The 27,978-nt window shown below is 45.3% G+C and overlaps 1 protein-coding gene across 4 annotated transcripts in view; it reads left to right on the top strand.

Annotated features, from left to right (window-relative positions):
• Kndc1 (kinase non-catalytic C-lobe domain containing 1) overlaps positions 1-27,978 on the top strand; it is a 60,877-nt gene that overhangs the window by 11,594 nt on the left and 21,305 nt on the right. For 3 of the 4 annotated variants that reach the window (XM_021253212.2, XM_004838695.4, XM_021253214.2), the window contains exons 4-14: positions 3,074-3,220; positions 3,612-3,729; positions 5,068-5,798; positions 9,487-9,601; positions 10,618-10,689; positions 10,775-10,836; positions 24,707-24,865; positions 25,423-25,500; positions 26,150-26,243; positions 26,823-26,985; positions 27,070-27,752. In XM_021253212.2, the coding sequence (XP_021108871.1) occupies positions 3,074-3,220; positions 3,612-3,729; positions 5,068-5,798; positions 9,487-9,601; positions 10,618-10,689; positions 10,775-10,836; positions 24,707-24,865; positions 25,423-25,500; positions 26,150-26,243; positions 26,823-26,985; positions 27,070-27,752 (2,422 nt within the window). The remainder of the gene's footprint in view (positions 1-3,073; positions 3,221-3,611; positions 3,730-5,067; positions 5,799-9,486; positions 9,602-10,617; positions 10,690-10,774; positions 10,837-24,706; positions 24,866-25,422; positions 25,501-26,149; positions 26,244-26,822; positions 26,986-27,069; positions 27,753-27,978) is intronic. The other variant, XM_021253213.2, reaches the window with a different exon arrangement.

Raw genomic sequence — 27,978 nt, 5'->3', positions numbered from 1 at the left:
ACCTACTAACCGACAAGGTAAGTGCATTGAAAGTTAAGGGCTCTCCTGGTGGGTGGATGCTGTTCTTCCTGTAGAGGGCACTGTGTTCCTTCATTTGCAGAGGAGCCCAGCCCAGAAGGAGCCACTGAACTCTAGGCACCTAAATTCCATGGGGAGAGACTTTCTTGGGAGGCCTGTGCAACGACAAGTGGTCCAGATACAGGATGCAGTGGTGTCAACAGCAGGGATGGATGTAGGAGGCTGATGGGTATGTGATAGGGGAAGAGATCCTATCTTCATGTCTCAGAATAATCCAACAATGTGGCTTTCTGTTCTCCGAGTTGCCTCAGTTCCCAGGGCAACAGGTGATTTTCCTGCCTAACAGCAGACCAAAAGGGTCTGTTGTACCTTACTCTTGTGGAAAGGCCTTCTGGGTGTGCCAAGGCATGTTCTCACTTCTACATGGGGCCACACATCCCCTGCCAGTCCATGGTGCCTAGGGTTTCTGATCTTAGCTTTACTCTGGGGACCTTCGCTGGGGCTGCCAGGACCCCTGAGCAATTTAACTATTGCATGTGTTGACCCCCAGAATACTGGCTCAAGTGAGCCTCCATGTCTAGGAGAGTCCTGTCACACAGCTCAGGTGCATATTCCTACCTGGACTCAGGGCACCAACACCCCGCTCACCTTCCTAGTGCTATTGTGTGCCCGGGAAAGTCTGGCAGGATCACCCTCTGTGGTGGACACATGATGCCCTGGTCTGGCCTCCTGGGTCTCTGTTAAGGTGGTTGTCAGTTGCATTCAGGCTGAGCTCAACCCTTGCTGACTCAAGAGCCCCTCCTCCTGACCATTACACCAAACCCCACTGCACTGATGGACAATGCATTTTCATGCAGTCCAGAACCTCCTTTGTGCTGGCCCAGGTATTCCAGGTACCACAGGGCCTCCCTCACCCCCCGCCCTTGGGCCATCTCTCTTCCTGCTACTGAGACTGACTCCTCCACTCCCCACATCTCCAGGACATGTTACAGCAAGTCTTCCCAGAATCATGTCTGTACACCTCACTCCTTGCTCAGGAGACTCCAGAGGCTGCCTAGATCCCAAAAGTTAAAAATGGGCCAGCCTCCAGCCCACACAGGACCCTATCTTGCCCTCATTGCCATGAGCACATGTGGGCTCATGAGGGACCAATTAGGACAGCTCAGGGCTGACACATGTTGTTCACTTGTTCACATGTCAGCAGTACACAGGTGTGCACTCGACAAGGATCAGAGCCATAGGCCAGATGGGGTCCTGCTGCACGGAGGCCACAGTCCACACAGGGGGCCATCTTTGATGGGAGACCAATGGGCTAGGCAAAAGTACTGGGCCTGAGAGTAGGGCTGCAAGGAAATGACAAGTGTCTTTATTTCCATCAAGGGGCCCGGAAGCCACTGTGAGCAAGTGAGTCTAGGCTGGAACTGAAGGCTGGGTGGGTCACCAGGTGAGGACAGAGGACCTTGCAAGACATGGAGGGGTTGTGAGTGAGAAGAGTGCCAGTATAGAGTGGGTGGCCGAGAGCAGGCTGTGGGCTCCTCCTCTCCCCATTTCCTGCTGCCCGTCAAAGATGCTGTACCCATTGCTGTCTCTGTCATTTTAAATTGACACCACCGAGGACTACCATAGGGCCCACAGACATTCTGTGGCTTGGCTGTGTCCTCACAGCATGTGAGGGGAAGTTGGGGTGGGTCAGTGTTCATCTGTGAGAAGTAGGAGTGACCCAGGGTCTGCCCATATGAGTGTGAGAAGAATGGAAAGATTCAGGAGGCTAAGGTAGGACCCTGAACAGAGTGAGGAGGAGAAGGAAGAATTACATCTGTCAATGTTCTGTGGACCTGGAACCTAAGAGTAGAGAAGACATCTGAGGCCAGTTGAACACAAGATACATCCCCAAATAAGTGCTTTCTTTTGTGTCAGTAATTACCAGTTAGAAATGAAACTTAAACAGTCCATTTATAATAGCCAAAAAACCCACAGGAATTCCAGGAGTCAATACAATAGGTAGAATTTTTAAAACAGGAAAACAAGCCAAAAGCAAATAATTCTACATAGCAAACTTGCATCAAGACATTGCATTTTGACCTGTAAATATGTAGTTATTTGTAAAAAATAAAAACAAACAAAAAAGACAGACCCTGTCTCTATAATAGAGATTTTATTTTGTAAAAAAGTTCATCCAAGGGCCAAGGATTTAGCTCAGTGGTTCCACCACCTGCCTCGCAAGCGCAAGGTCCTGAGTTTGATTCCCAGTACCCACCCCTAAAAAAAGTTGGTCCTTTAGAAATTAATATTAAAAAATCACTGCAGTTACAAAATATGAGCCTTTTTTTTTTTTGGTACCGGGGATAGAACTTGGGACCTTGCACTTGCAAGGCAGACGGCAGAACTACTGAGCTAAATCCCTGGCCCCAATATGAGCCATTTTTGTAAAAGGCAAAAAATTTATATGGTCTGAAGAAAAACCAGAGTATCAGCCATTTTTGTTTTATGAAACAAGAGAGGCACGGCGGTGCCCAGCCACTGGAGACATCAGCTGCTATCGATTTACTAGGATCTAGGCCAAGGCCTTTGATGAGGCTGGCATCCTGGCTGGACCACCCACAAAACTCACTCTTGTGCTCAGTTAGGGAAAACCCAACTTTCCAACAAAACGAAAAGCCATCCTGCTCGAACCTTGCCTAACATGTGTAAGACCCTGGATCTCACACACACACACACACACACACACACACACACACACACACACGCACACAATTCCATCTCTTTCTGAAAGGAACTGCAGCCCTGAGGAGGAGCTCAGCATCTGTACCAGGTGGGGCTGAGGTGGGGCTGAGGTGGTGGGAAGTGTGGGAGGGGCTGGTGGAGCTCTGGGGCCAGTGAAGACCCAGACCTGAGTGCCTCATGTACTGGTGCTACTGTTTCACACGGAGATGATGCCTGCAGTGGGGCCAGTGCCTAGCACAATTGCACGTGAGGCCTGAGCCAATTCACAAGCTCCAGACGGTTGCAGGCAGTGGAGGATTAATGGTTCCTTCCTGCCTCCTTGGTGCTGCAGGCTCACATCTACTCTCTGGGGGCCACGCTGAAGGCCGCCCTCGAGTATGTGGCAGAGCCTGAGCTGGAACCCAAGCTAAGTCCGGACCTGGAGACACTGCTGGGCCAGATGCAGGCAGAGGATCCCAGAGACCGGCCAGATCTGAAGGTAAACTATAAGCCCAGACCTCACCTGACCCCCCCCACAAGCTCTATGCATGTCACACATACACACACACACACACACACACACATGCCACATGGGCCCCAGCAACCTCACCAGAATTTGGTAGCACTGCATCCTTTTTACACCAGGGCTTGATTTTTATTGTACATTTTTGCAATGAAAAGTTTTGACTTATAGTTATCATCGGCAAAACTTTTCTGTAATTCCAGGACTTCTTGTCTTTTATGCCAGAAGGTACACTTGGTAGGCAGGTAGGGTGGCCCTGGGGACTGTTGGGCACCACCACTTAGCTGTGTGCAGGGAGGTGGGTCTCAGGAGGGTGGGCCTCTTCCTGGTGAGTTTGGATGCCTGAAAGGCACATGCATGTCCCTAGAGCATCATAGCACTATGTGAGGAGAAGATGCAGCCTATGTCCTCATGCCGCCTGTGCCGGAGTCTCTCAGCCATCGGGAGGAGGGTGCTGTCCATCGAGTCCTTTGGAGCATTTCAGGGTAAGCACATGTGTGACACACATGTGTACATTCTTGCACATATACACACTTCTGCATATGCACATGCACACACATGTATGTACATATAGATATACAGTGTCTATAGAATACAGTCAGTACACATATGCATGTGCAAAATACATCCACATGTACATACACCCACTAACAAGCATGCACACACATCAACACAGATATATGTACACTCACACATATTCATACTGACATACACATCCTATAAATACCCACCACATTCACAATCACACACATTCATATAAGGCACATATATACCCCATATACACGTATTCACATTGTGTTCCCACTGTCCACACACACAAACTCACAAGTGTCTGTTTATACTACACACTCCTATACAAGCATATACACTTGTCTACACATTCACACTCTCATGCATACTACCTACACTGTCATACATACCACACACGTGTACACTGTGCACATTCTGGCATTTCCACACTCACACACCCACACTCATTCAGTGACCACAAGCAAGCCTTTTGGTGCCATGCAATGAAAAGTGAGGGTCAAAATCAAGTTCAGTAGCGGTTCAGGCTAGTGTCGCTCATCTGTCTTAGCTCATCTCTGCTTTCTGGCAGAGGGACATGGCATTTCACTGTTTTGTTTTGCCTGCCCACACCACCCAGATCTGGTAGGTCACCCTCTCCTCCACCTGCAAAGCTTTGCTGTAGTCTGGGGTTTCATGACTCACATGAGTCTCAAGTCATTTCAGGAGCCTGCAGGGCCTCAGGTAAGGGATGTGTGGGGCTCCACAGCCATCCAGAACTTTGCAGGGGCCAAGGCATCTTCCTTGCCAAGGGCAAAAATCAGCATTGCTCGGACAACACTCCTAGGTAGCAGAGTTGCCAAAAGAGACTAGTGTCTAGAACTGCTCCCATCAAGGCAGGTATACAAGAGTGCACATCCCACGTTTGTGGCCAGATTCACTTTCTTCCTTTGGGGGAATCACTTGTGTAATCATAGTAGAAAATGAGCTCCTTTGGGAAGAGATAATTGGACCAGCAAGGGCTAACCCCATGGGAAGCTTTGCATGATGGGGTGAGGGAAGCACAGGAGCCTCTCTGCTTGGAACGTCTAATTGGCTGGGTGATGTGACGGGAAGCAGACAGGACATCTCTGGGCCTGCACTGAGGGAACAGTGGGGTTTGCAGTGCGGGACAGGAGTCCCCATCTGTTAGACATGTGCTCAGAGATCTTGTAGAGACGGATGGGCCAGGATCAGAGGTGGTTGTGGGAGCCACCTGGGGTGTGGGTCCCTGGTCCAGTATCTTGCATGGTAACCATGTCCTACCTTGTACCCAGACGTCAGCGAGAACACCTGGAAGGGGAGACCTGCTCCAAGAAGTGTGGGGCCCAAGAGACTCCCTGGAGACCTCAGCGCTGACCCAGAGGCCCTATCCACTCCCGAGGGCCAGCCCCAGCCTCATGCCCCCAGGGACCCAGAGCGGGAGGCCAGCTGGGGCCCCAGGCCACCACCCACCAAGCCACTGCTATTGGCCCCCATGAAAAACGGTGAGAGCCCAAGCCAGGAGGGGCTGGCCAGTCTTGTCCTGGATACCACATCCCTCCTTGGTGAGCCAGACAGAGACGTCAAGAGGAGCCGCCTGAGAAAGGTGCAGACATTCCCCAGGCTGCTGCCTGAGGGCCCTGAGGCCAATGCCCTCTGCCTGTCACTGACCAGTGCAAAAAACCAGCTAACTATATCTGACTTCTTCCCCCCGGACCCCACGAAGTTCCTTCTAGAGGGGAAAAATGGCCTTTCATGCTTCAGGGCACAGTCTAAAAGCAGGCTGTGGCCTGAGCAGGCACCCAGACTCCAGCTGGAAGAGGCACTGGGAACCAGCCATAACACAGACAGGGGGCCAGGGGCCTCAGGAAAGCCAGACACTTCACCCCCTGACCAGGAGCCTGCAGAGAACAGACACTCGCCCCACCCTGTAGACCTTCAAGATGCAGGCCATGAAGCTGGGACTCCTGGAGACACCGAGGGGATTCCGGAAAGAGGGAAACCAGGAAGCACTGCATCAGAGCAGGTGGGTGGGCAAGGCAGGGGTTGGGGAGTCAGGGTACAGCTGGGCACTGCAGCTCTGCTTCTCCAGGACCTCGGGGTTCAGTCCACACAAGGGTAGCACAACAGTCTGCACTATTGCCTAATAATTTCAAAGTTTTCATTGAGCTGCCCTGTTTTGTTTTGTTTTTGTTTTTGTTTGATACTAGGGATCAAACCCAGGGGTACTCTACGACTGAGCTACATTCCCAGTCTTTTTTTTTTTTTTGAGACAGGGTCTCACTAAGTTACCTAGACAGAACTTGAATTTTCGATCCTCCTGCCTCAACCTCAGTGCTGGGATTAGAGGTGTGTGCCACCATACCCAGCAAGCTCCCTTGTTTTTGAATACAGCTTGTGAGGCCACCTGTCACCCCAGGTGAGATCCCAAGTCCAGAGCTTCTCCCCACAGCCTTCTGAAGGGGAAGATTCATCTCTGGACAACCTAGAAAGCAACCACTCCCTTCAGCCCCACGTACCCCTGAGCCTCGCCAATCTGAGGCTTAATTTTCTTCCTGAACTGGGGCATCATCTTCTGGTGGGGTTACTCCAGGGGCCCTGTTTCCCCAATTCTAACTTCAGGATCTTCTTTGTCCTGCTGTCCTGATTCTTCTAACTTAGAAACCAAACCAGGCATGGTGTCCTATGCCTATAGTCCCAGCACTCTGAGAGGCTGAGGCAGGAGGATTATAAATTCGAGCCTAGCCTGGGCAACTTAGTGACTTAGGCAGATCCTGCCTCAAATAATAGAAATGGTGCTTAAGATTCAAAGGCTCAGGGTTCAATTCCCAGTACTACACAAAACAATAATAATAATAATAAATCACAATAATAATTACAGAACAGAAGAGATGTTAGAAACCAACACTGTGGGGTGAGATTGCTCACCTGTCATTCTTGGTGTGTGAAGGTTAGGTAGCATCTGTGCCTGATCAGAGGCCTCGTCAATCCTAGAATTTGTGCAGCTGCCAGCACAGATCCCCCTCAGCAGGATGTGGTCTCCCCAGCCCAGCACTATCCTTTATGAGGGACAAAGGGCTCGGCTGTCTTGGAGGTTTGTGTTGCTCCTAGCCTTGCTGTAGGTGATCAAGTGGCCTACAGCCAAGGATCCCTGGGCTGAGCCCTGTCAAGTGGGAATGAGCCAAGTACACAAGTGATTTTCTGTATTTGTCTATTTTTGCATTAGTCTAACAAAATATCTGAGGCAAAATACTTCATAAACAAAAAAGAAGCTTCTTTAGCCCACAATTGTGGAGGTTTAAGGGTGAGGGCTACACCTAGTGATGGCTTCTTGCTGCCAGAGTCCCAAGGTGGCAAATGGCATCACATGGCAAGAGACAAGGAGCATGTGTCTCCTCTGGTCTCTCTTCCTCTTCTTATGAAGCCACCAGTATGAAGATCCCCAGCACTGGGCATGCCTTGCAGGGGACTGAGGTCTCCTTCCCCGTGACCTTATCTAATCCTAATCACCTCCACAGGCCTCACCTCCATACACTGTGGTTAGATTTGGTTCCCCCTTCAATACCTCACAGTGGGGTGAAATTCCAACACATGTACCCTGGGGGACACTCAGACCACACCTAAACCACAGCACCAAGCGTGTTCCCCACTTGGCTCTTTAGCAAGTTGCCCCCAAATTGTTCCTCGGGGCAAGGACAGCTGGGGCTGTGGTCAAAACACAGGTCTATCCACCAGGCAGTGTCTGAGCCTAAGGACAAGAGGGATGGCCCTTGTGACCCAAAGGACTAGGGGCAGGTGACTGTGCAATTTATATTGTCTTAGTCACTTTCTCATCGCTGAGACACAATATTCAACATCCAAAACTTAAGGGAGGAAAGGCTTATTTTGGCTCACATTTGATAGAAATTTCAATCCAGTCAGCTGGCTCCAAGGCAGAATGACATGGTGGAAGGGCCTGTTGAAGAGGAGAAACTGCTCATGGAGACTAGGGAAACAGAGAGAAAGGGGATAAGCTGGGAGGAAGATAACCCCCCCCCCAGGCCACTCTCTGAGTGACCCCCCTCTTTCAACTAGACCCCACCTAACAGCAAGTGAGCTATAAGCTCCCATAATTGCTTCCAAAAGCCCCACGTGTGATTGCATGAGGCTCTTGGGGGACATCTACATATAAACTGTAACAGTCTTCCATGTCCTGAGGAGCACTTGAGAACTCATGTGGGAAATGTGGTTACTCAGAGGCCCATCTTAGGACCATGGCACTGACGGTCTGCTCTGTTTGGGGCTGGGCACACACACATGTCTCAGCTGCCACCCCAGGCTTTCCTACCACCTCCATAGATTAGCACGCCTTCCTGTGCACAGCTGCTTCACAACACCCACATTCCAGAAGGGAAACCAAGGCAGAGGTGGCTGGGGAAACTGTTGGAGGGTGGGCACTGCTTAGGGGCAGAGCTGAGATCTCTGGGTCTGCACAGGGCAACGTTGACAGTGAAGGCAGCTTTTACATTAGCTATGAGGCTTTCCTGACCCAGACACTGGGATCAGGGGCCCCTAGACCTCAGTCTCCTACAGGGCAGACCCAGTGCTGGGGATTTCCTATCCCAGACTCAAGGCCCAGGGCTCTGACCCGAGAACACAGGCCACTGGCCACTCAAGGCACAGACAAGTCAGTGAGTAGGAGGAGCCTCAGAACTGAAGCTGCTGCACGTTTCATCCCCACCAGTTCACAGAGGGCTTTGGATGGAGGTCTTGGGTGAAGGCACTGATCTCTGGAACTTTCCACTAAAGTATGGAACCTGGGTCTTCTAAGACCCTAGATGATGGCTTTATTCTCAGCTCTCCACATGGTCTTAGAGTGGAGGAACTATCTTCCAGGCTCCATGAGTTCTTTCTACTTCAGCTTCAGTGTGTGTTGTTCGTGTGCATGTATGTGTTTTAAAACACACATAGCATAAAATTCACCATCTTTACATGAACAGTTCAGTAAATTAAGGATATTAACATTGTCATGCAGCCTTCACCAGTCACCACCGTCCATCTCCAGAACTCTTTCACTTTCCCAGACTGAAACTCTGTGCCCGCCAAACACTGACTCCTCCCTTCTCCCCAGACCCACTGTCTGTCTCTATGGATGTGACAATTCCAGGGTGCTTCATATGTGAAATCACACAGTATTTGTCCTTTTGTCGCTATCTTATTTCACTCAGCATGATGCCCTCAATTTTCAACCGTATTAAGTCATGTGTCAGTATTTCCATCTTTTTTAAGGCTGAGAAATATTTCCTTGTATGGATAGACCACATTCTTTATTTATCTATCCATCCACACATGCATAGGTTGCTCCATATAAATGATGCTGCCTTTAACATGGGTGGAAAAATATTTTCCCAGTCCTTACTGTCAGGTTTTTTTAGTATGTTCTCAGAAGTGAAATTGCTAGATCATAGGATAATTCCCTGTTTTGTTTCTTGAGGAACTGCCATTTTCTATGGCAGATGCACCCTTTTATATTCCAACCAACAGTATGCAAGGGCTCCAGTTTCCCCACACCCTTATCCACACTTGCTTTGACTTGTATACTTTCATGTCTCTTCTAGCTGGAATGCTGGGGCAGTGACTAAAAGGGTTCATACCTATCACCCTCCATCGAAGTCCTTCCCGGGTGTCAGGCAGGGTAGTGGCGTTCTCACATGACACTTCTCTCTCTCCCACAGTGCCTCTCCCTGCAGGACCTCCTATCCAAGCTGGGCCGGCCCTTCAGGGAGTACGAGCTCTGGGCCCTGTGCCTCACCTGCCTCAGTGCACTGCAGAAGCATACAGAGCACCCAGGTGATGGGTATCACCTGCCCATCTGAGTTGGGCCAGGGCCAGCAGAGTAATGCTGGGTGGTGGGGGCAGTGTCCACACTGTGACCTGGAGCAGAGGTCATCATTCACACTGTGAGGCAGGAAAGAGGGGTAGTGTCCACACTATGAGAGGGGCAGTGTCCACACTATGAGCCAGGAATGGGGTAGGAGGCACTGTCTATGCTGTGAGCAAGGAGCAGAGGCCCAGCCTGCCCATTGAAAGCTCCTCTGATGTCAGTACAGGGAATGCAATGGGCATACCCGTTATCTATGGGCCTAAATCGGATGACCCCTGCTATAAAGAGGACTGGGATAGCTCCAGCCCACACATTCTCAGTGGAGGTAACATTGTTCCCAGGGATGTCAACATTGGTTTGGGAGCTGGGGGCAGGAATATTAGATGTTGCACTGGTTTGTGGTCCCCCTGAGCTTCATGTGCCAGACAGTAGGACAAATGGGTGGCTCACTTATGGTTTCACACTGCCATAGTAGTAACAAAGACAGCTCTAACAAGCCTGGCCAGAGAATCAGAGAAACATTGCCATCTGGCTCCAGTGAGGAGCTGCTTCTAAGCCACCCCTGGGGCCTGAGTCAGAATGGGATTTGAGACCTGAGGAGGGACAGTGGGGTTCCCGGGCTCCCCCAGACTCACCTTTCCCCAGGGACAGTTACAGTGTTGACCACACACCTCTCACCCACAGTGGACACTGCCCTGCCCTGTCCCTGGCTCATAGTGTGGACACTTTCTTCTCCTCCTTTTCATTCTCAGTGTGACAGGGTTAATATTGCTAGGTGATGTTGGTCTCCAGGGCAGCTATGCCTGGTGGGGTAAAGAGCCCATACCTGGCCACTCTTGGACACTCTGCCAGGCCTCTGAAGGGAGGATGCAAGGCCAGCACAGGACCCATGCTCTGGTGTCCCCTGGGTGATGCTAGAGGGAGCCCTGCCCTGTGCAAGGTGTGCAGGCCAAGCTAGTTCCTGACTCACACTCTGTTGTAGCCTGCCTGTGCCTGGACAACGTCCTGGTGGCTAAGGATGGAACTGTGTTCTTCGGGCCGCCCCCTGACAACGGTATGTACCTGGAGTCACCCTAGGGACTGAGTTCTAGCATCAGCTGGCCACAGCTGAAAGAAACTAAGACAGTTTTCTCTCCTAGGCTCCTGCAATTCATTCTTTCTGGCTCCCGAGGTGGCAGAGGAAAAGCTGGTGACAGAAAAGGTAACCAACCCTCTTTTCTTTGAGTCTCTGTGCCCCAGCCTCAGTGGTACCCATGTCCTCTTCTGTCTATTGGGCCAGGGGAGTGATGGGTCCCCAAATCAGCACCTATGTCCAGAGCCTAAGCTCTGCCTGGAAGATGGCCATGAGCAGTGCCTCCTCCAACAGTGGCAGGTGTGGTCCTGGTGAAGTTTCCCTGGGCAGGATGAGTCATGTATTCTGGAGCTTCCCTCCTGATTTAGGAGGGCTGAGGTCTAAATTTCAGAAACACTTGCAAGGCACTTATCATTCCAATTTTAATATATGTGCTGCCAAAGCGAGCACAAGGCACTTATCAAATATAGCCGTCACTAAAACATAATGGATTTTATAAACTTTAATCATAGTGAAATAAGTTACATTCAGAACTAAGAGGAACTTCTACTCTAGGAGCTGGAGGATACCTGTCCCATCTCCTCTAAGCAGCTTTGATTCACCACAGGGGAAAGGAGAGGCAGCGTGAGGTCTCCATGGAGGAGCACAGAGTAGGGCACAGGAGCCCTGCGATTTCTTCTGCCTCATGCATTGAGACCTAGGAAATTTGGGTGGGTAGAGATAAAGGAAGCCCCACAAAGGTTTGTCTGTCTAGCCAGAGGACCAAGAAAAAGCCAGTGCCTATAGACATCAGCTGCCTGCACCATCCAAACTCCACAGAATGCTGTGGCCCAGCCCGGCCAGCAGAAGACTGAGAGCGGGATTTGGACTCAGCTTCACACAGAGAGCTATGGGTAGCAAGGCCCCTCCCAGCCAGGTGGTGCCAGAGGACTGGATGGGACAAAATTTTTCAACATGTTAGTGTCCAAGCACCTGACATCTACCATACCAATAGCCAGGAAGATCTCAAACAGCATGAGGAAAGGCAGTGCCAACTCTGAGAAGACAGAAATTTAGATATAACTGGAAAAGATTTTAAAGCAACATATCAGAAAAATGCCTCAGTGAGCAATTATAAGCATGCTTGAAACAAATGAAAAAATAGAATGTCTCAGCAAAGAAATAGAAGGTAAGGGCCAGGGATTTAGCTCAGTGGTGCCGCCACCTGCCTGGCAAACACAAGGTCCTCAGTTTGATCCCTGGTACCAAGAAAACAACAAAAAAAAGAAATAGAAGGTAAAAAAGAAAAACCAGAGCGTACTGTTTAAAAAAAAAAAAGTATAAAAGAAATATGAAAATACTTTTTAAAAGAAATTTTAGAACTGGATTTTTTAAAAAATCATAGTCCCACTGGGTTGTACCTCAGTGGAAGAGAGCTTCCCTAGCATGCACAAGGCCCTGAGTCCAATCCCCAGCACTGGGGGGAAAACTTCTATGGTTGGGCTTAACATCAGATTAGAGAAGACAGAGGAAAGAACCGGTGAAGTGAAAGAACCATAAAAATTACACAATTTGGACAAGAGAGAAAAAGGAAACCAAAAACAAACGAAAATGATCAGAGCCTGAGGAGCTTACGGGACTATGACAGAGGATTTAATATTTATGTCATCAGAATCCCGGAAGGAAAGGAGAAGGAGGGCAGGGCAAGAAAAGTACTTGAAGAAATAATGGATGGCCAATTTTGGCCAAGTGAATAAACCCACAGATTAAGAAGCCAAGAAGACCCCCAAAGAGGATAAACCTAAAGAAATCCACACCATGACACATCATAGCTAAACCTCTGCATACTAAAGACAAAAAAGAAAAGAGAAAGAAATACTAGCATATATATGGGGGGGAAGCAATTCAAATGGCACATTTCTTATCAGCAATCTTAGAAGTGCAAAAATATCTTTCAGAAATGAAGAGAATGTCAAGATTCTCAGATGAAGAAAAATTAAGAATTTGTTGCCAGATTACCCTAAAAGAGTGGGTAGTAGAGTTCTTTAAAGAGAAAGAAAATGATAAAAGAAGGAATATCAAAATATTAGGAAGCAAAAATATGTATAAATTTAAAAGGCCTTCTCTTTTTAAAATTTTTATTAGTACATGATTACATTCATTGTAGGGAATTGGTACATGTACATAACACATTTCAATTCTTTTTCTCTGCTTCCCCTCTAACTCCCATTTTTGCTAATATCAGATTCATTTATTTACCTTATAAGTCCTTATAAAGTTAGTTATCACCAGGTGTGGTGGCACACACCTGTGATCTCAGCACTCAGGAGGCTGAGGCAGGAGGATGGCCATTGAGTTTGAGGCCAGCCTGGGCTACATAGTGAGTTTGAGGCCAGCCTGCACTACAAAGTGAGACCCCATTTGAAAGAGACAGACAGAGAGAGAGAGAGAGAGAAAGAGAGAGAGAGGGGAAGAGAAAGGAAGGAAGATGGGAAGCAAGGGAGGGAGGGAAGGTGCATCCATTTTCCTACAAATGACTCAAGTTTATCCTTTTTTATGGCAGAGTAGTAATCCATTGTGCATAAATACCACAATTTCTTTATCCATTCATCTGTTGATGGACATATAGGCTACTTCCAATATTTAGCTATTATGAATTGTGCAGCTGTAAAAACGGGTATACATACATCACTGTGGTATGATGTGTTTAACTTTTGGGAAGATACCTAGAAGAGTAATATCTGGAATTTCTATTTTAGTATACTGATTTCCATGTGGTTGTACTAGTTTACACTCCCGCCAACAATGAAGAAAGGTTCCTTTTTCCCCCACAACCTTGCCAGCATTGTTATTGGTTAATTTCTGGATGATAGCCATTCTTTCTGGAGTGCAATGGAATCTCAGTGTAGCTTTCATTTACATTTCTCAAATGGACAGCAATGTTGAACAGTTTTTTGTGTATTTATTGACCATTTGTACATCTTCATCTGAGAAGTATCTATTCATTTTCAGATACCCATGTTTTGACTGGGTCTTAAATTTGGGGGGAGGTAATTTTTTGAGTGATTTATATACTCTAGATATTAATCCTTTGAGGAATAGCTAGTTTTTACTTTTTGTAGGTTGTCTCTTCACTCTGTTAGTGGTTTGCTTTACTGTGCAGAAGCTTTTTAAGGCTGGGCATGGTGGCGCACACCTGTAATCCCAGCAGTCAGGAGGCTGGGACAAGAGGATCACTGTGAGTTCAAGGCCAGCCTGGGCTACATAATGAGTTCAAGACCAGCCTGAACTACACAGCGAGACCTGTTTCAAAAAAACGAAACAAAAAAAGAGTAAGCTTTTTAATTTGATGCAATCCCATTTGTTGATTCTTGGTACTATTTCTTGTACAATCAGGGTTCTGTTCAGAGTCTTTGCCTACACCTATGTCTTGAAGTATTTTACCTATTTTGTCATCTGGCAGATTAAGTGTTTCTATTCTAATGTTTAGATCTTTGATCCATTTGGCTTTAGTTTAGTGCATGGTGAAAGATATGGACCTAGTTTCAATATTCAGCATTTGGTAGCCAGTTTTCCCAATACCATTTGTTAAAGAGGCTATCTTTCTTCCAGCAATAGATAGGGTAGCATAGTTTGCCTGGAGTTATTTCGGCATTATCCTCTATTCTGTTCCATTGATCCACAAGTCTGTTTGGGGGGAGGGGGTACTCCCCAGTACCATACTATTTTTATCACTGCAGCTTTGTAGTATAATGTGAAATTTGAGATCATGATGCCCTCTTGCCCTTGTTGTCTAGAATTGCTTTTGCTCTTCTAGGTCTCTTTTAGTTCCATATGAATTTTAGGATTGCTTCTGTAGTTCTGTAAGGAATGGTATTAGTATTTTGATTGGATTGTGTTCATCTGTATAACAGTTTTGAAAGTATGGCCATTTTGACTATATTGGTTCTGTCCATTCAGGAACAGGGGATATCTTTCCATTTTCTCATATCCTTTTTGATCTTTTTCACCATACCATGGTTTTCATGAAAAGGTCATTCACTTCCTTGATTGGGTTAATTTCTAAGTATTTCATTTTTCTTGATACTATTGTTGTTTCTCTAATTTCTTTCTCGGTGAGTGTGTTATTGGTGTACAGGAACACTTGATTTTTGAGTGTTGACTTTGTATCCTGCTACATGACTAAATTTGGTTTTTAATTCTATGAGTCCTTTGGTGGAGTTTTGGGGTCTTCTATGTAGAGGATCATGTCATCTGCAAATAATGATAACTCAACTTCTTCCTTTCCTATCCAGATGATTTGAGAACTATATTGAACAGCAGTGATGGTAGTGGACATCCTTGTCTCGTTCCTGATTTTTAGAGGGAAAGCTTTCAGCTTCTTTCTGTTCAGTGTGATGTTGGCAGTTGGTTTGACATAGATGGCTTTTATTAGATTAAGATAAAGACCTTCTATTCCTATTTTTTTCAGGGTTTTTATCATGAATGGATGTTGGGTTTTATCAGATGCTTTTTCTGCCTCTAGTGAAGTGATTATGTGATTTTTGTCCTTGCTTCTGTTTATGTGGTGTGCTATATTTATTGATTTGCATGTCTTGAGCCACCCCTGCATCCCTGAAATGTGCCCTCCTTGGTCATGAGGTAAAATCTTTTTGATGATTTGCTGCATTCTGTTTGCTATATCTTATTGAGGATCTTTGCATCTGTTATGACTTGAATCTAGATGCCTCCCCAAAGCCTCCTGTGGTCATATGGGGGAGCTTGTCAAAGGTGGCTGCATCTAGGGTGTGTGAATGTGGATTAAGGGTATTATACTGGGATTAAGGGTGTGTGGTACTAGATTAGTGCACTAATTGGTTTATCGGCTAGGATTTAGCTCAGTGGTTCTGGCGCCTGCCTCACAAGAGCAAGGACCTGAGTTCAATCCCCCCCCCCAACCAAAACAATGAAAATAAAAATAAAAACTAATTGGTTTATCACGGTCCTGGGTGTGGGTAATGGGAAGACTCACCACGGGTATGGGTGCCACCACCCAAAAGGCTTGTAGCCTGAATAGTATAAAAGGGAAAGGGTGGCTCTCTGCTTTGCTGCTTGCTGCTTTTGTTGCCTCATGCCTGCTATGGCATGAACTGTTTCTCCTCTGTGATGGCCCTCTGCCATGCACCCTGCCTTGAAGCCAGTTGAGTATGGACTGAAACCTCTATAAACTGTGAGCTGCAATAAACCTTTCTTCCTTTAACTTATGGGTGTTGGGTATTGTGTCTCAGTGATAAGAAAGGTAACTAAGACAGCATCTATGTTCATTAGAGAATGGCCTATAGTTCTCTTTTTTGGTTGAGTCCTTTTCTGGTTTGGGAACTAGGGTAATGCTTGCTTCCAGGAATGATTTCGGGAGTATTGCTTTCCTAACAATTTCATTAAAGAGTTTGAGGAATATTGGTATTAGATCTTCTCTAAAATTCTTCAGCAGTGAATCAGTCAGGACCTGGGCTTTTCTTACTTGGTAGTTTTTTTTATTATTATTATTACTTCTGCAATTTCACTGAATGATACTGGGTTATTCAGGAGTTTTCTATCTTCTTGGTTCAGCTTTGGTAGCTTTTGTATCTAGGAACTTATCCATTTCTTCTAAATTTTCCATTTTATTTTATTAGACTGCAAGTTCTCAATGTAGCTACCAATAATCTTCTGTATTTTGGCAGAATCTGTTGTGATTTTGCCTTTTCATTTCTAATTGCACAGATTTGGGTCTTTTCTTTCCTTATTTTGGTAAGATTGGCTAAGAGTTTCTCTTTTATTTAATCTTTCAAAGAACTAGCTCTTCGATTCATTATTCTTTGGGGTTTTTTTAGTCTCAATTTCATTAATTTCTTCTGTGATCTTTGTAACTTCCTTCCTCATATTCGCTTTGGGCTTGGATTGTACTTTTTCCTCTAGGACCTTGAGATGCATCATTAGGTTATTTGAGCTCACTCTTTTTCTAATGTGAGAATTCACTTCTATAAACTTCCCTCTTACAACTGCTTTTATTGTGTCCCATAGGTTCCTGTATGTCGTACTTCAGGCATTATCATTTGGTTGTAGAAACTGTCTTAATTTCTTCTTTAATTTCATCTGTGACCCATTGCTTATTCAAGAGGATATTATTTAATTTCCATGTGTTTGCATAGTTTCTGTAGTATCTTTTTTTTTTTTTTTTTTTTTTGGTACCAGGGATCGAACTCGGGACCTTGCACTTGCGAGGCAGGCAGTTCCCTGGCCCTCTGTAGTATCTTTTGCCATTGAGTTCTAGTTTCATTACACTAAGATATGATAATATACATGGGATAATTTTGATATTTTTGGATTTACTTAAACATGCTTAAGAACTAATATGTGGTCTATTTTGGAGAAAGTCTCATGTACTGCTGAGAAGAATGTGTATTCTGTTGATATTGGATGGAACACTTTGTAAATATTTATTAAGTGTATTTCTTCAAAGGTTTGATTCAACTCTGATATTTCTTTGTTGATTTTTTTTATCTAGTTGATCTTTCCATTTGTGAAAGTGGAGTATTGAGGTGCCCCATTATAACTGTATTGGTATTTATTTGATTTTTCATGTCCATTAGCTCTGTAATTCAGGCTGGCCTTGAACTCACCATGTAGCCCAGGCCAGCCTCGAACTCACAGCAATCCTGCCTCAACTTTCCGAGTGCTGGGATTATAGGCATGTGCCATCATGCCCAGCCATCAGTGTTTATTTTATGAGGTTGGATGCACAGACATTTGGTGCATATATGTTTACAACTGTTAACTCTTCCTGTTGTAAAAGGCCTTCTCTTGAGTGGTCTGAATTATGTAGGGGGTTTTTTGTTTTGGTTTGGTTTGGTTTGGTTTGGGGTTTTTTTGTTTTTGTTTTTGGTACCGGGGCTCAAACTTGAGACCTTGCACTTGTGAGGTAGGCAGCAGAACCACTGAGCTAAATCCCAGCCCCTATGCAGGTTTTTTAGTTGTTTGGGTTTTAGTTTGATTTGGGGGTTTTGTGTGTTTTGTTTTTGTATCTAGGAATTTATCCATTTATCATATCGTTTTGGTTTGGTTTAGTTTGGTTTGGGGTTTTTTGCTTTGCTTTGCTTTGCTTTTGAGACAGAGTTTCACTAGTTCAGCCCAGGCCGGCCTCAAACTCTCAATCCACCTGCCTCAGCCTCCCAAGTACTGGATTACAAGTATACCCAACCACACCTCACTCTGAATTATGTTTTATAGTCAAAGTAAAATTTATAACAGTTTGATGTGATTATAAATGTACATAGAGGAAATATTTAAAACAGACATGCTGTAAGTCAGAGATGATAACAGGATACAGAGGGTGGTATGTAAACTGCTGAAGTGTTGACATCTGTCAACTGTCATAAATTATGTGTTTGTGAAATAGTTATGTTCATATCATTAGAGCAACCACTAGAAAAACTGCTCACTACACAGAGACATCCACTCAGAAATAATTATAGTATATAAACAAATCAAAATGGAATTTGGTGGGGAGAAAAGATGGAAGACACAAATGACCAGTATGACAGAGTGGACATCTCTAGATATTGCAGACATTGGAAAGAAAAATAAGGGAGCACCACAAACATGCTTATGGGTTGGATGAAATAGGCTGATTCTTCAAACATACAAAATACCACAACACACCACTGAAACAAAAAGATCGTTTGAATAGTCTATCACTGTTGAGGAAATTGAATTTAAACTCTTAAAACTCTCCAGGATAACTTTCTAGGCCCAGATGGTTTCAGTACAAAATTATACCATATGTTTAAGGAAGAATTAACACCAGTTCTACACAATCTTTTCAAGAAAGCAGAAAAAGAAAAATGCTTCCTAATTTGTTAAAGCTAGTATCACCCTGATTTTAAAATTAAAGTGTACCCAAAAATATAGTACTTCTCATGAATATGAAGCTAAAAATCCTTAAAATATATGCAACTAGAATTTAGCTATACATGAAAACAATTATACACCATGACAAAGTGGAATTTATGGGATGCAAGTATAGTTCAATATTTGAAAATCAGTATAGTCTAACATGTTAACTAGCTAAAAAAGAAAAGTCCCATGATCATATTAATTAATGTAGAAAAAGTGTTGGACAAAATTCAACATCTATTCATGACTTTTTAAAAAAACTCTTAAAATGGGGCTGAGGATTTAGCTCGGTGGTTTCACCTCGTGCTGCACAAGCGCAAGGACCCGAGTTGGATCCCCAGTACCAAAAAAAAAAAAAAACTCTAAAGAAAAATAGAATAAACTTCCTCAACCTGATAAAAAATGTACAAAACAAATAAAAAAAATAACCCTACAATTAACATCATACTTAAAGACTGAATGCTTTCTCCCTAAGATCAGAACAAGGCAAAGGTTCACTATCACCACTATACCTCCAGTTCTAGCCACTGTGCTACAAAAGCAACTAAAAAGCATAAAGACTGAGACAGAAGAAATAAGACCATAGATGACATAATTGTCTATATGGAAAATCCCAAGGACTCTACCAAAAAAAGTCTCCTAGGACTTAGAAGTAAACTTTTCAGGGTCACAAAGATACAAGCATTCAAAAATCAATTGTATTTCTATGTACTAAAATAAAAATTAAATATTTAATTCAATACAGTTACTCCAAAAAATACTAGGGTTAGTCAAATAGCTCAGGGATATAATGGTTACCTAACATGTGCAAGGCCTTGAGTTCAACCCCTAGAGCCACCAAAAATTTAAAATTTAAATTTAAAACTTAGATATAAATCTAACACAGCATATATGTACAATGCAGATGAAAAAGATCAAAGAAATTTTTCAGGATGAAGAGCTAGGCAAAGTTCCTATACATGACATCAAAAGCACTATCCATAACTATTTTCACAAAAATACAATACAAATTGATAAACTGAACTTTATCATAATTTAAAACTGACCAAGTCTGGTTTTTCCAGGTTTTCAAATCTGATTCAATCGTTAAAAATCAATTAATGTAATAAATCACATCAATATACTAAAGAAGAAAAATCATGTTCATATCCATAGATGCTAAGCTTTTGACAAAACCCAGTACCCATTCATAAGAAAAACTTTCAGCAAACTAGGAATACAGGGAAATTTCCTCAACTTGATAAAGATCAGCTACAAGAAACTAATAGGTAACACTATACTTCAAAATGAGAAACCTAAAGCTTTCTCCCTAAGATCAGGAACAAAGCTGAGATAGCCCCTTCCCACTCTTTTTCAGTGTTATACTAGAAGTACTAGGTAGGGAAACAGATAAGAAAAGAAATAAAAGGTATAATGCAGCCTGGGAAGGAAGAAATAACAAGACATTATTGTCTATGCAGAAATTTAACAAAACAAGCTGGGTGCTGTAGCACAATCCCCTAATCCCAGGCACTGAGAGAGGCTGAGTGAATATATTGCTGGCTTAGAGATACCTGAAAACTGAGAGAGAGCACTGACCTCTTGCCAAGGAAGACACTTCTATTGTGTGGCAAGAGAAATATGCTAAATTCTCTCATGGTGTGGACTTCAGCTGGCAAACCCAGGCCCTATTCTTGGTCCTTCAAGAGGCAGCAGGAGCATTTTCAGTTCACCTCTTTGAGGGCACCTATCTCCTCTCCTCTCCTCTCCTTACATGCTGGAGGAGCCACTCTCTTCCCCCAAGTGCTTGCAGCTGACCAAGAGGATCTGGGGCATCCAGGAAGGAGCTGAGCTCCCACTGCAGCATTTCTGGTAATACCTGGGACTCTCTAGAGCCACCACAAGTTCCACTAGCATCTGAGGTACTTCCTGGACATTGCTGTCTCTGAGCAGTGCGTTGCCTTTGAAATTTTCTTTATGAAGGAGAAGACTGCATGGCTTTGCTCTGTAACAGATGTATGACATGAGACAACCAATATAGTTCCAAGGGTCTGAAAAGTATTTGCAGATAAAAGACTCCCGGTCAACTTTAGTTTGTGAATTACTCATATGACTGTTTAAGGATTTTGAAGGCATCAGATCTGCTCTCTGTTGTGGAAGGATATTTGCTTCTTATTTCAGATCTTTATGTGCATTTTAAACCATATATAAACTTGTACTTTTATTTAAAATATAAGGGAAAGAAAGAGAGCATTTTAACTATTTGCATGGAATGGCTGGCTGGGCACTCCTAACATGCAAATCTCTTCCTTCCAAATTAATCACATCATTAGTGCCTGTCAACAAATGTGTAGTTTTTCATAACTTAATCGAGGCTAAAATAGAAAATCTCTTTTTTTTTGGTGCCAAGGATCAAACCCAGGACCTTGTGCATGCTAAATATATGCTTTACCATGGAGCTATACCCCTGCCTGAAATAGAAAAACCTTTAAATCTTTCTGGTTCCTCACAGTAAGTTCTTACCAAAAAATGCAAATCATTCAGAAATTCTGACTCATAAAATTTAACATTTCATGCTTAGTAGTAAATCACATTAGATGTATATTAGCCTGTTAGCCCAGGATTGTAAAGTGCTTTTATAATGCTTTTAGAGATAATTTTAGAGAGATAATAATTTTTTTTTTTTTTGTACTGGGGATCGAACTCTGGACCTTGAGCTTGCAAGGCAGGTGCAGTGCCACCGAGCTACATCCCCGGCCCAAGATAATAATTCTTTAATGAAAAAAATTAAAATGAAATTACTGTTGTAGCATTATACTATATTTTTGTATGTTTTGAGTTCTATCCTCAACACTGCCAAAAAATTTTTTTAAATGCTGAACATTAAGTTCCTCTTTTGTTCAGTTTACAAACAGCCACACATTTAAAGAAGAAAATTGAAGGATGTGGCTTTGCTTTTGATGGAGCAAAGATAAAAACTTTGCCCTTCTATTGACACTGAAAACAATTTAAGAGATTACCAGAGAAATGGGGAGTGCCACCCTAAAGACTTGAGAGATGTGTGTGGTGAAAATGAGCAGGGAGTTCAGAGTACTAACAATGATGTGTTAGTCAACTAAATTCAGAGACGACCAAAGGGAAGCAACAAGTTTTATTAATAAAGTTGAATCCTTTGGAAAAACTTCCAGATTTTGTTTTTTAATTTTTGTTTTTATTTTTTGTCCATGGAGAATAAAACAGTTTACTTTATTTTAAAAGTTATTTCTTTATATTGAAACACTAGCCAAAATTCTATACTAATACAAATATAAATTTCTTAGGAAATCAAAATATATGTCAAGTGAATTTTTTTTAATTTCTTAAAAGGCAGAATTTTTAAACTATAAAAAAAATAGAAACAATGTACATCAACATTCCACAGTTCAAATTTGGGCTAAATAATCAAACCATGTAAATTACCTCAAATAATTTTTGTTACTATTTAGAACAACATATTTCAATAACTTAAAACGCCCATCTACTCTTCCCATCTCTTAATCCTCCCAGGAAGTACAACTTTTTCATAGATTTAAATAATAAATCCAAATATTTACTTATGGTAGGAGATTCTGACATTAAACTTCCTGTATAATATTAAGCCATATTTCATGTAGATGCTCAAATAAAGCTTATCTCTGCATAAGTATTAAAAAGAGAAATCAAAGAGGCAAATAAATTTAGAGACACTCCTTGCTCTTTTATAGGAAGACTATGTGTTAAATTGCCAATTCTTCCCAGCTCGATCTATAAATTAAGTACAATCCCAGTCAAGGTCCCAGCAAATTAAGAATATTTTTTTAAATTAAGAATATTGACAGAGATAATTCTGAAGTTACATAAAAGACCAGAATAGCCAGCACAGTATTGAAGAACAAAGTTGGAGGCCTGACAATACCCAATGTTAACACTTACTGTAAAACCACAGGAACCAAGATGGCATGGCATTGGCAAAAGAATACAGAAAGAGAACAATGGACACTGTTAAGAGAATGAAAAGACAACATCAACAAAGGTTGAAAAGACAGGCCACAGACAGGGAGAAAATGCTTGTATAACACTTGTCTGATAAAGAACTTAGAAGTCAACAATACGATAGCCAACCTGACTAAAACCTGGGCATGACCTCCCCAGAAAGGAGCAGAGATGGCAAATAAGCAAAGTAAAAGATGCTGTACATCATATGGCATTGGAAATTTGCAAATTAAAGCAATGAGATATCACTACTCACTTATTAGAATGATTAAAGTCCAAAACACTGATGACACCGAATGTTGCAAAGATGTGAGTAACAGAAAGCTTCATCACTGGAGGGAATGTGAAATAGTGTAGCCACTCTGCAAAACAGGCAGTTTCTCAGAAAGCTGAACATGCAAAAACTATACAAGCCAGAAATCTGCACTTCCAGGCAAAGTAATGAACTTATGTTTGCACAAAATCCTGTGCATGAGTATAGCAGCTTTACTCATAATAGCCCTAAACAAGTGATGGCAAACCTTTTAGAGCTTTCAATAGTAAACAGCCTGCTGCTTACTTACATACCTTAGGTATGCCTTAGGTATACCGCCTTGCCTAAACTATAAACAACTATAAACTAACTATAAAAAACTATAAACAACCCAGATGTCCTCCAACGAATGAATGGTTAAACAAACCAGCATATCCAACCATAGCATCCTACTCAGTAATAAAAGGAATGATAAAATGACAGTGCAGCAACTTGGATGAATCTCCAGAAAATTACACTTAAAGAAAAAACCCCCATCCCAAAAGGTTATACACTGTATTGTGTAGCACATTTATACAACATTCCTGAAATGATGCAATTATAGGCATGGTGAACAGATTAGTAGTTACCAGGAATCAGGAAGGGTTGGAGGCAGGCTGTTGAAGGGTACAGGAGGGACCCTTGAGGGTGTCTTGAGCTGTGACCATCTGTGCCATGGTACTGGCTGTGACACTGAGCTGCAATCCTGCAAAAAGCCTCTGCTGTAGGAAGTTGGGTGAACAGTACCTGGGTTCTCTATTTCTAGTAACTGTGGGTCGGGCTGGGGATGTAGCTCAGTGGTTCCGGCGCCTTCCTCGCAAGCACAAGGTCCCAAGTTCAATCCCCAGTACCAAAAAAAAAAAAAATCTAGTAACTGTGTGTCAATCTAGAGGTACCTCAAAGTTTTAAAGTTTAATAAGGACTCAGAAAACTGATAGTTTCCTAATTATGTGGCCACAGTTGACTGTGTTTGTGCTCTCAGACTCCAGGTCCACTGGGTCTGGATTTACCAATTGCAGCCTGCTGCCTCCTCATGGCTGAAACCTGGCCATGTGGGAACATTTGTACCATGGAAATTGGGAAATACTACACATCAAGGCTTAACTACTGTTTGGTGATAGGCCAGACTTAACAAGATGAAAGAGAATATGTTCATAAATCAACTAAACTTAAAAGCAAGTCATGTCTGGAGCTGCTACATTGTGAACTGCCCAAAGTTTGAGGAAATAGTCTTTGTCCATTCAACAGTGATTTTCTGATTCAGCGAAGATCTTGCTCAGAACGAGTGATATTCTCGTGTGCATCTTGTTTTGATCTTACCGAGTTCAATGAAAATATCATCCTGCATTCCTGTTAGGTGCATCCATTCATCATAGGTTACTGTGGATGCAGTAGTTGGTTAAACTAGGAGAGCCTTCAGGGAGAACTTACAGGAAAAAGCATGTTGAACTGTACAATGTACATCCCTTCATCAGTGGGACTTGGAGCAACTGACAGGCATGTGGACCTGGGGGCACACATCTGTCCTAAGGGCCAGTTATTACCTGCTGGGCAGCACACACTCGCCAGGAGTGGGTGTCGGCCAGTTCCTGTGATGAAGAAGATGTGGGGAGGGGGACTTGTTAAATATGCAGATCTCCAAGCTATACCCCTGGGTTCCATGGTGGGTCTGACTGGGGTGGGCCCAGGGTCTGGGCAGTTTATCACTCAGTGGGGCTGCACTTTTCTGTCCTCTTGGGGGCCAAGTTGGGGACAGGTTTGCTAGGCCTCCCTGGCTCCCCTGGCCCCTCTGCCACCTTTCCCTCCTCTTTCTGCCCCAACCAGGCCTCAGTGTACTGTGTGGCCGCTGTCCTGTGGACAGCAGCCAAGTTCAGCACCCCCCGTGACCAAAAGCTGGCCCTACCACGCAGGCTCAAGACTCTCCTCCTGGACATGGCCAGGCGCTGTGCTCTGGAGCGGCCATCTGCAGCTGAGGCCATTAAGGTAACTGCATTATGACTGGAGACCTACTCACGGTCCCAGGGCTTCTGACCATTAGGCAGAGAAAGGGATGGCTTTCATTTCTTGGCCATGTGAGCAGACAGCATGGGGTCAGCTGTTAAAAATTGCTGCTAACTATAATTACCTACCAAATTCATCTCTTGGCTTGGGTAGGTTGCAAGCATAGAGTCTTTGATGCACATACAGATTGATTCTGACCCCCTCTGCCATGGAGCTGTGACCTCAGCCTCTCCTAGATCCCTCTCTTGTCTCCAGCATGTATGGCAGAACCTGTCAGCAAAACAAAAGCTGGGGAGCCGCTGTGGCTCTTCTGATCAGTTTTTATTCACAGCAGCAGATGGACTGCAAGGCCAGACACCTAGAAATGAACTCTCTTCAAGGTTGCCCAAGCTAGGGCCCCTGCAGAGAAGACCCCAGGGTCTCCCTGTGACCTATCCACCTATGTTCTTGAAAGCATCAGGGGAAATGGGGCTGGTAAGGCAGGAGCTGATGCCTGAGCTGCCCATCCTAGCCTACCCAGATAGTCTCTCTGCTTTCAGGTCTGTGGGAGCTATCTCCTCCAGCGGGGCATGGATAGCAGAAAGATCCTAGCCCACCTGTGGGTGTCCACCTGCAAGGTAAGATGGTACACCTCAAAGCTCATGGAGGGCTCCTTCTTGTTGCCAATGCTCAGACAAGGAACCTGCTTGTCTCCCTGTGTATTATAGACTAAGAGAGAATGTAGGAAGAGGGAGTGAATAGCCATCCTCCTCACAGAACTTTTCTCAGCTTTCTCTGCTGATGAGAATGAGCTTGTGGAGGACCTGAGTGTGCTACTGACCACCCCTCCAAGTGTGGGTGCCGTACACCTGGTGGGAGGTCCCATCTCCTGATGATCCTGCAGAGTGACTCCCAGATAGCCAGCCAGCAGGATTTACAAAGGTGCCTATCAGTTTTCTGGGTACTCTGATCAGGATGGATCTGGAGCAGATGCCATTCAAAGGATGGCAAGGCAGGTACCCCCAACCCCAGGGGGCTGAACTCCCCACAGCAAGCTTGGAGGTTCCATTCTGCCATCTTCTCATTCTCTAGAAACCTACCACAGCTCTACTGAAAAGGAAGAGCTCCAAATCTTGGGGCACAGCCCCTCAATGCCAGACTCCCTTGTACCACAGAAAGCCCCTCAGACTGGCCTGTCATGTTGCTGGACATTGCAAGGCAGGCCTCCACACTGTATTTCTGGGCCCCACTGTCATCTGACCAGCCATTTGTGACCTTCCACCCCAGGTTCACCAGGAGGAAGAGACCATCGGTCTCCAAAATGCCTTCTCAGTGGTTGAACTGAAACCCCGAACAGCACCTGCTCCCAAGCCCAGCCCAGGTGGGCACACCCCAACTCCTCCAGCCCTTTCTATCTGCCAGCCCTTATACCTTACACCCCACTGCCCACCCCCTGAGTCCAGCCCTGAGGACATTTACAACCTATGTCACCCCCAAGCCCAGAGCAATAGGCCCAGAGCTCACCCATGGGCCTGCCCAGGCCATCCTTGGCCTCACCTCCTCCCCACTCAGGACAACTCCAGATTCTATCTACTCCCAACCCCTCTCCATCCACATTCTTACCCCCCCAGCTCTCATCCCACCTGGCTACCTCCTCAGGGAGCCCTCTTTGGGGCCAGAGACAAGATCCCTCCCGGCAGCCCCAGCCTCCTGGCTATGGCCAGTCTTCCAGCTTGTCCTTTTACTCCAGCCCTCCCCAGGCACTGGTCACTCCCCACCTTCTAGCCCCTGGGCCAAGCCAGCAGAGGAGTTCCTTTGGGATGTGTAGGAAAGGATGAAGTGCCCAGCCTTGGTCCTGACAAGCCAGCAGGGCCTTAAGTGTGGGATCACTGTAGGGCATCTGCAGGCCGCCCAACTGCCCCTTCCCCCTCGTGCCCTCCCAACCACCTGCTGTCCCCAGGCTTCCTTCCAGTCAACAATGACACCAGATTCATGGCCATGCCAGGGCCTGTGCCTAGTCTATCTTCCTGCTATGAAGGAGCCAGGGAGCTGCCTGCAGCCTTCACCTCTGAAGCCACTCACTTTAAGCCCATCATCCTTGCTCAAGATGAAGGTGTGGCCAGGTGAGTGCCCCACCCCCACCTCAGCTAGCAGCATCCCCAGAACAGGTGGCCCCTCCTGAGCTCTCTCTTCCTCTCTGTCCACAGGGACCAGCTTCCTTTTTCCTCAGAGTCAGCTGAGAAGCTCAAGGAGAACAGTGGCCAGTTGGGTGGGAAGGATGAAGGGGGGCAGGCAGCCCAGAACCTCTCTGGGGCCACAAGCCTGAAGGCACCTGACCAGCTGGCACCCAGTCCAGAGCTGCAGGGAGTAGCCCTGGAACCTGTCAGGGAGTCAGTGCCACACAGCTTGGCCCAGGGGTGCTCCTGCCAGCCAGGCCCCGAACCAGCCAACCAGCAAGAAGGGGCCACACCAGCAATGCCCAGCTCTCCTGCCCCCACCCCACCCCAAAAGGCACCAGCACTGCCTCCTGAGCAAGGGCCAGATGGGCAGATTCCACCTGGAGCCACTCTGCCTCCAAGGCCCACCTCACCCATACATGCAAGCCACCCGTGCAAGCCACCCAGGAACAAGGCTGCCGAGACTGAAGGCCCCCGGCCAGTAGCACGGGAACCCACATTGGCTGCAGTGAGTCCAGACAGTCCCAGGAGCCCAGCTAATCACCCCGAGAGGCCTTGGCCAACAGACCGCAAACTGTGTCCACCCAGTGTGGACACCTCTTCCCCCCCGAAGAAGACAGCCTGCCCCTCCCTGCAGGAGGCCATGCGCCTCATCCAGGAGGAGTTTGCCTTCGATGGCTACCTAGACAACGGGCTGGAGGCTCTAATTATGGGTATGGGGGCTACAGGGACCAAAACAAGCCCTGGGAGGACCAGGGAGAGGCCAAGGGTATAGACACAGACCACGGGACAGCAGAGGGGACTCTGGATAAAGGGTAGCACAGGGGCTGGGGGCCAGCAGGGCAGTGAGGGCAGCTCAAACTGCTGGTGCCCAGGATCCTCAATTGGGAAGTGTCTGGGATTCACCCAAGCCCAACTCCCCCTGAGACCATCTCCTCC

Source organism: Heterocephalus glaber, unplaced genomic scaffold (genome assembly GCF_053883595.1).
Source record: "Heterocephalus glaber isolate CG9 unplaced genomic scaffold, H.glaber_assembly_v1.0 deba00001497, whole genome shotgun sequence".
Classification (NCBI taxonomy): Eukaryota; Metazoa; Chordata; class Mammalia; order Rodentia; family Bathyergidae; genus Heterocephalus; species Heterocephalus glaber.
The sequence above is the reverse complement of the archived record's forward strand: the minus strand, read 5'-3'. Positions and strand labels throughout refer to the sequence as shown.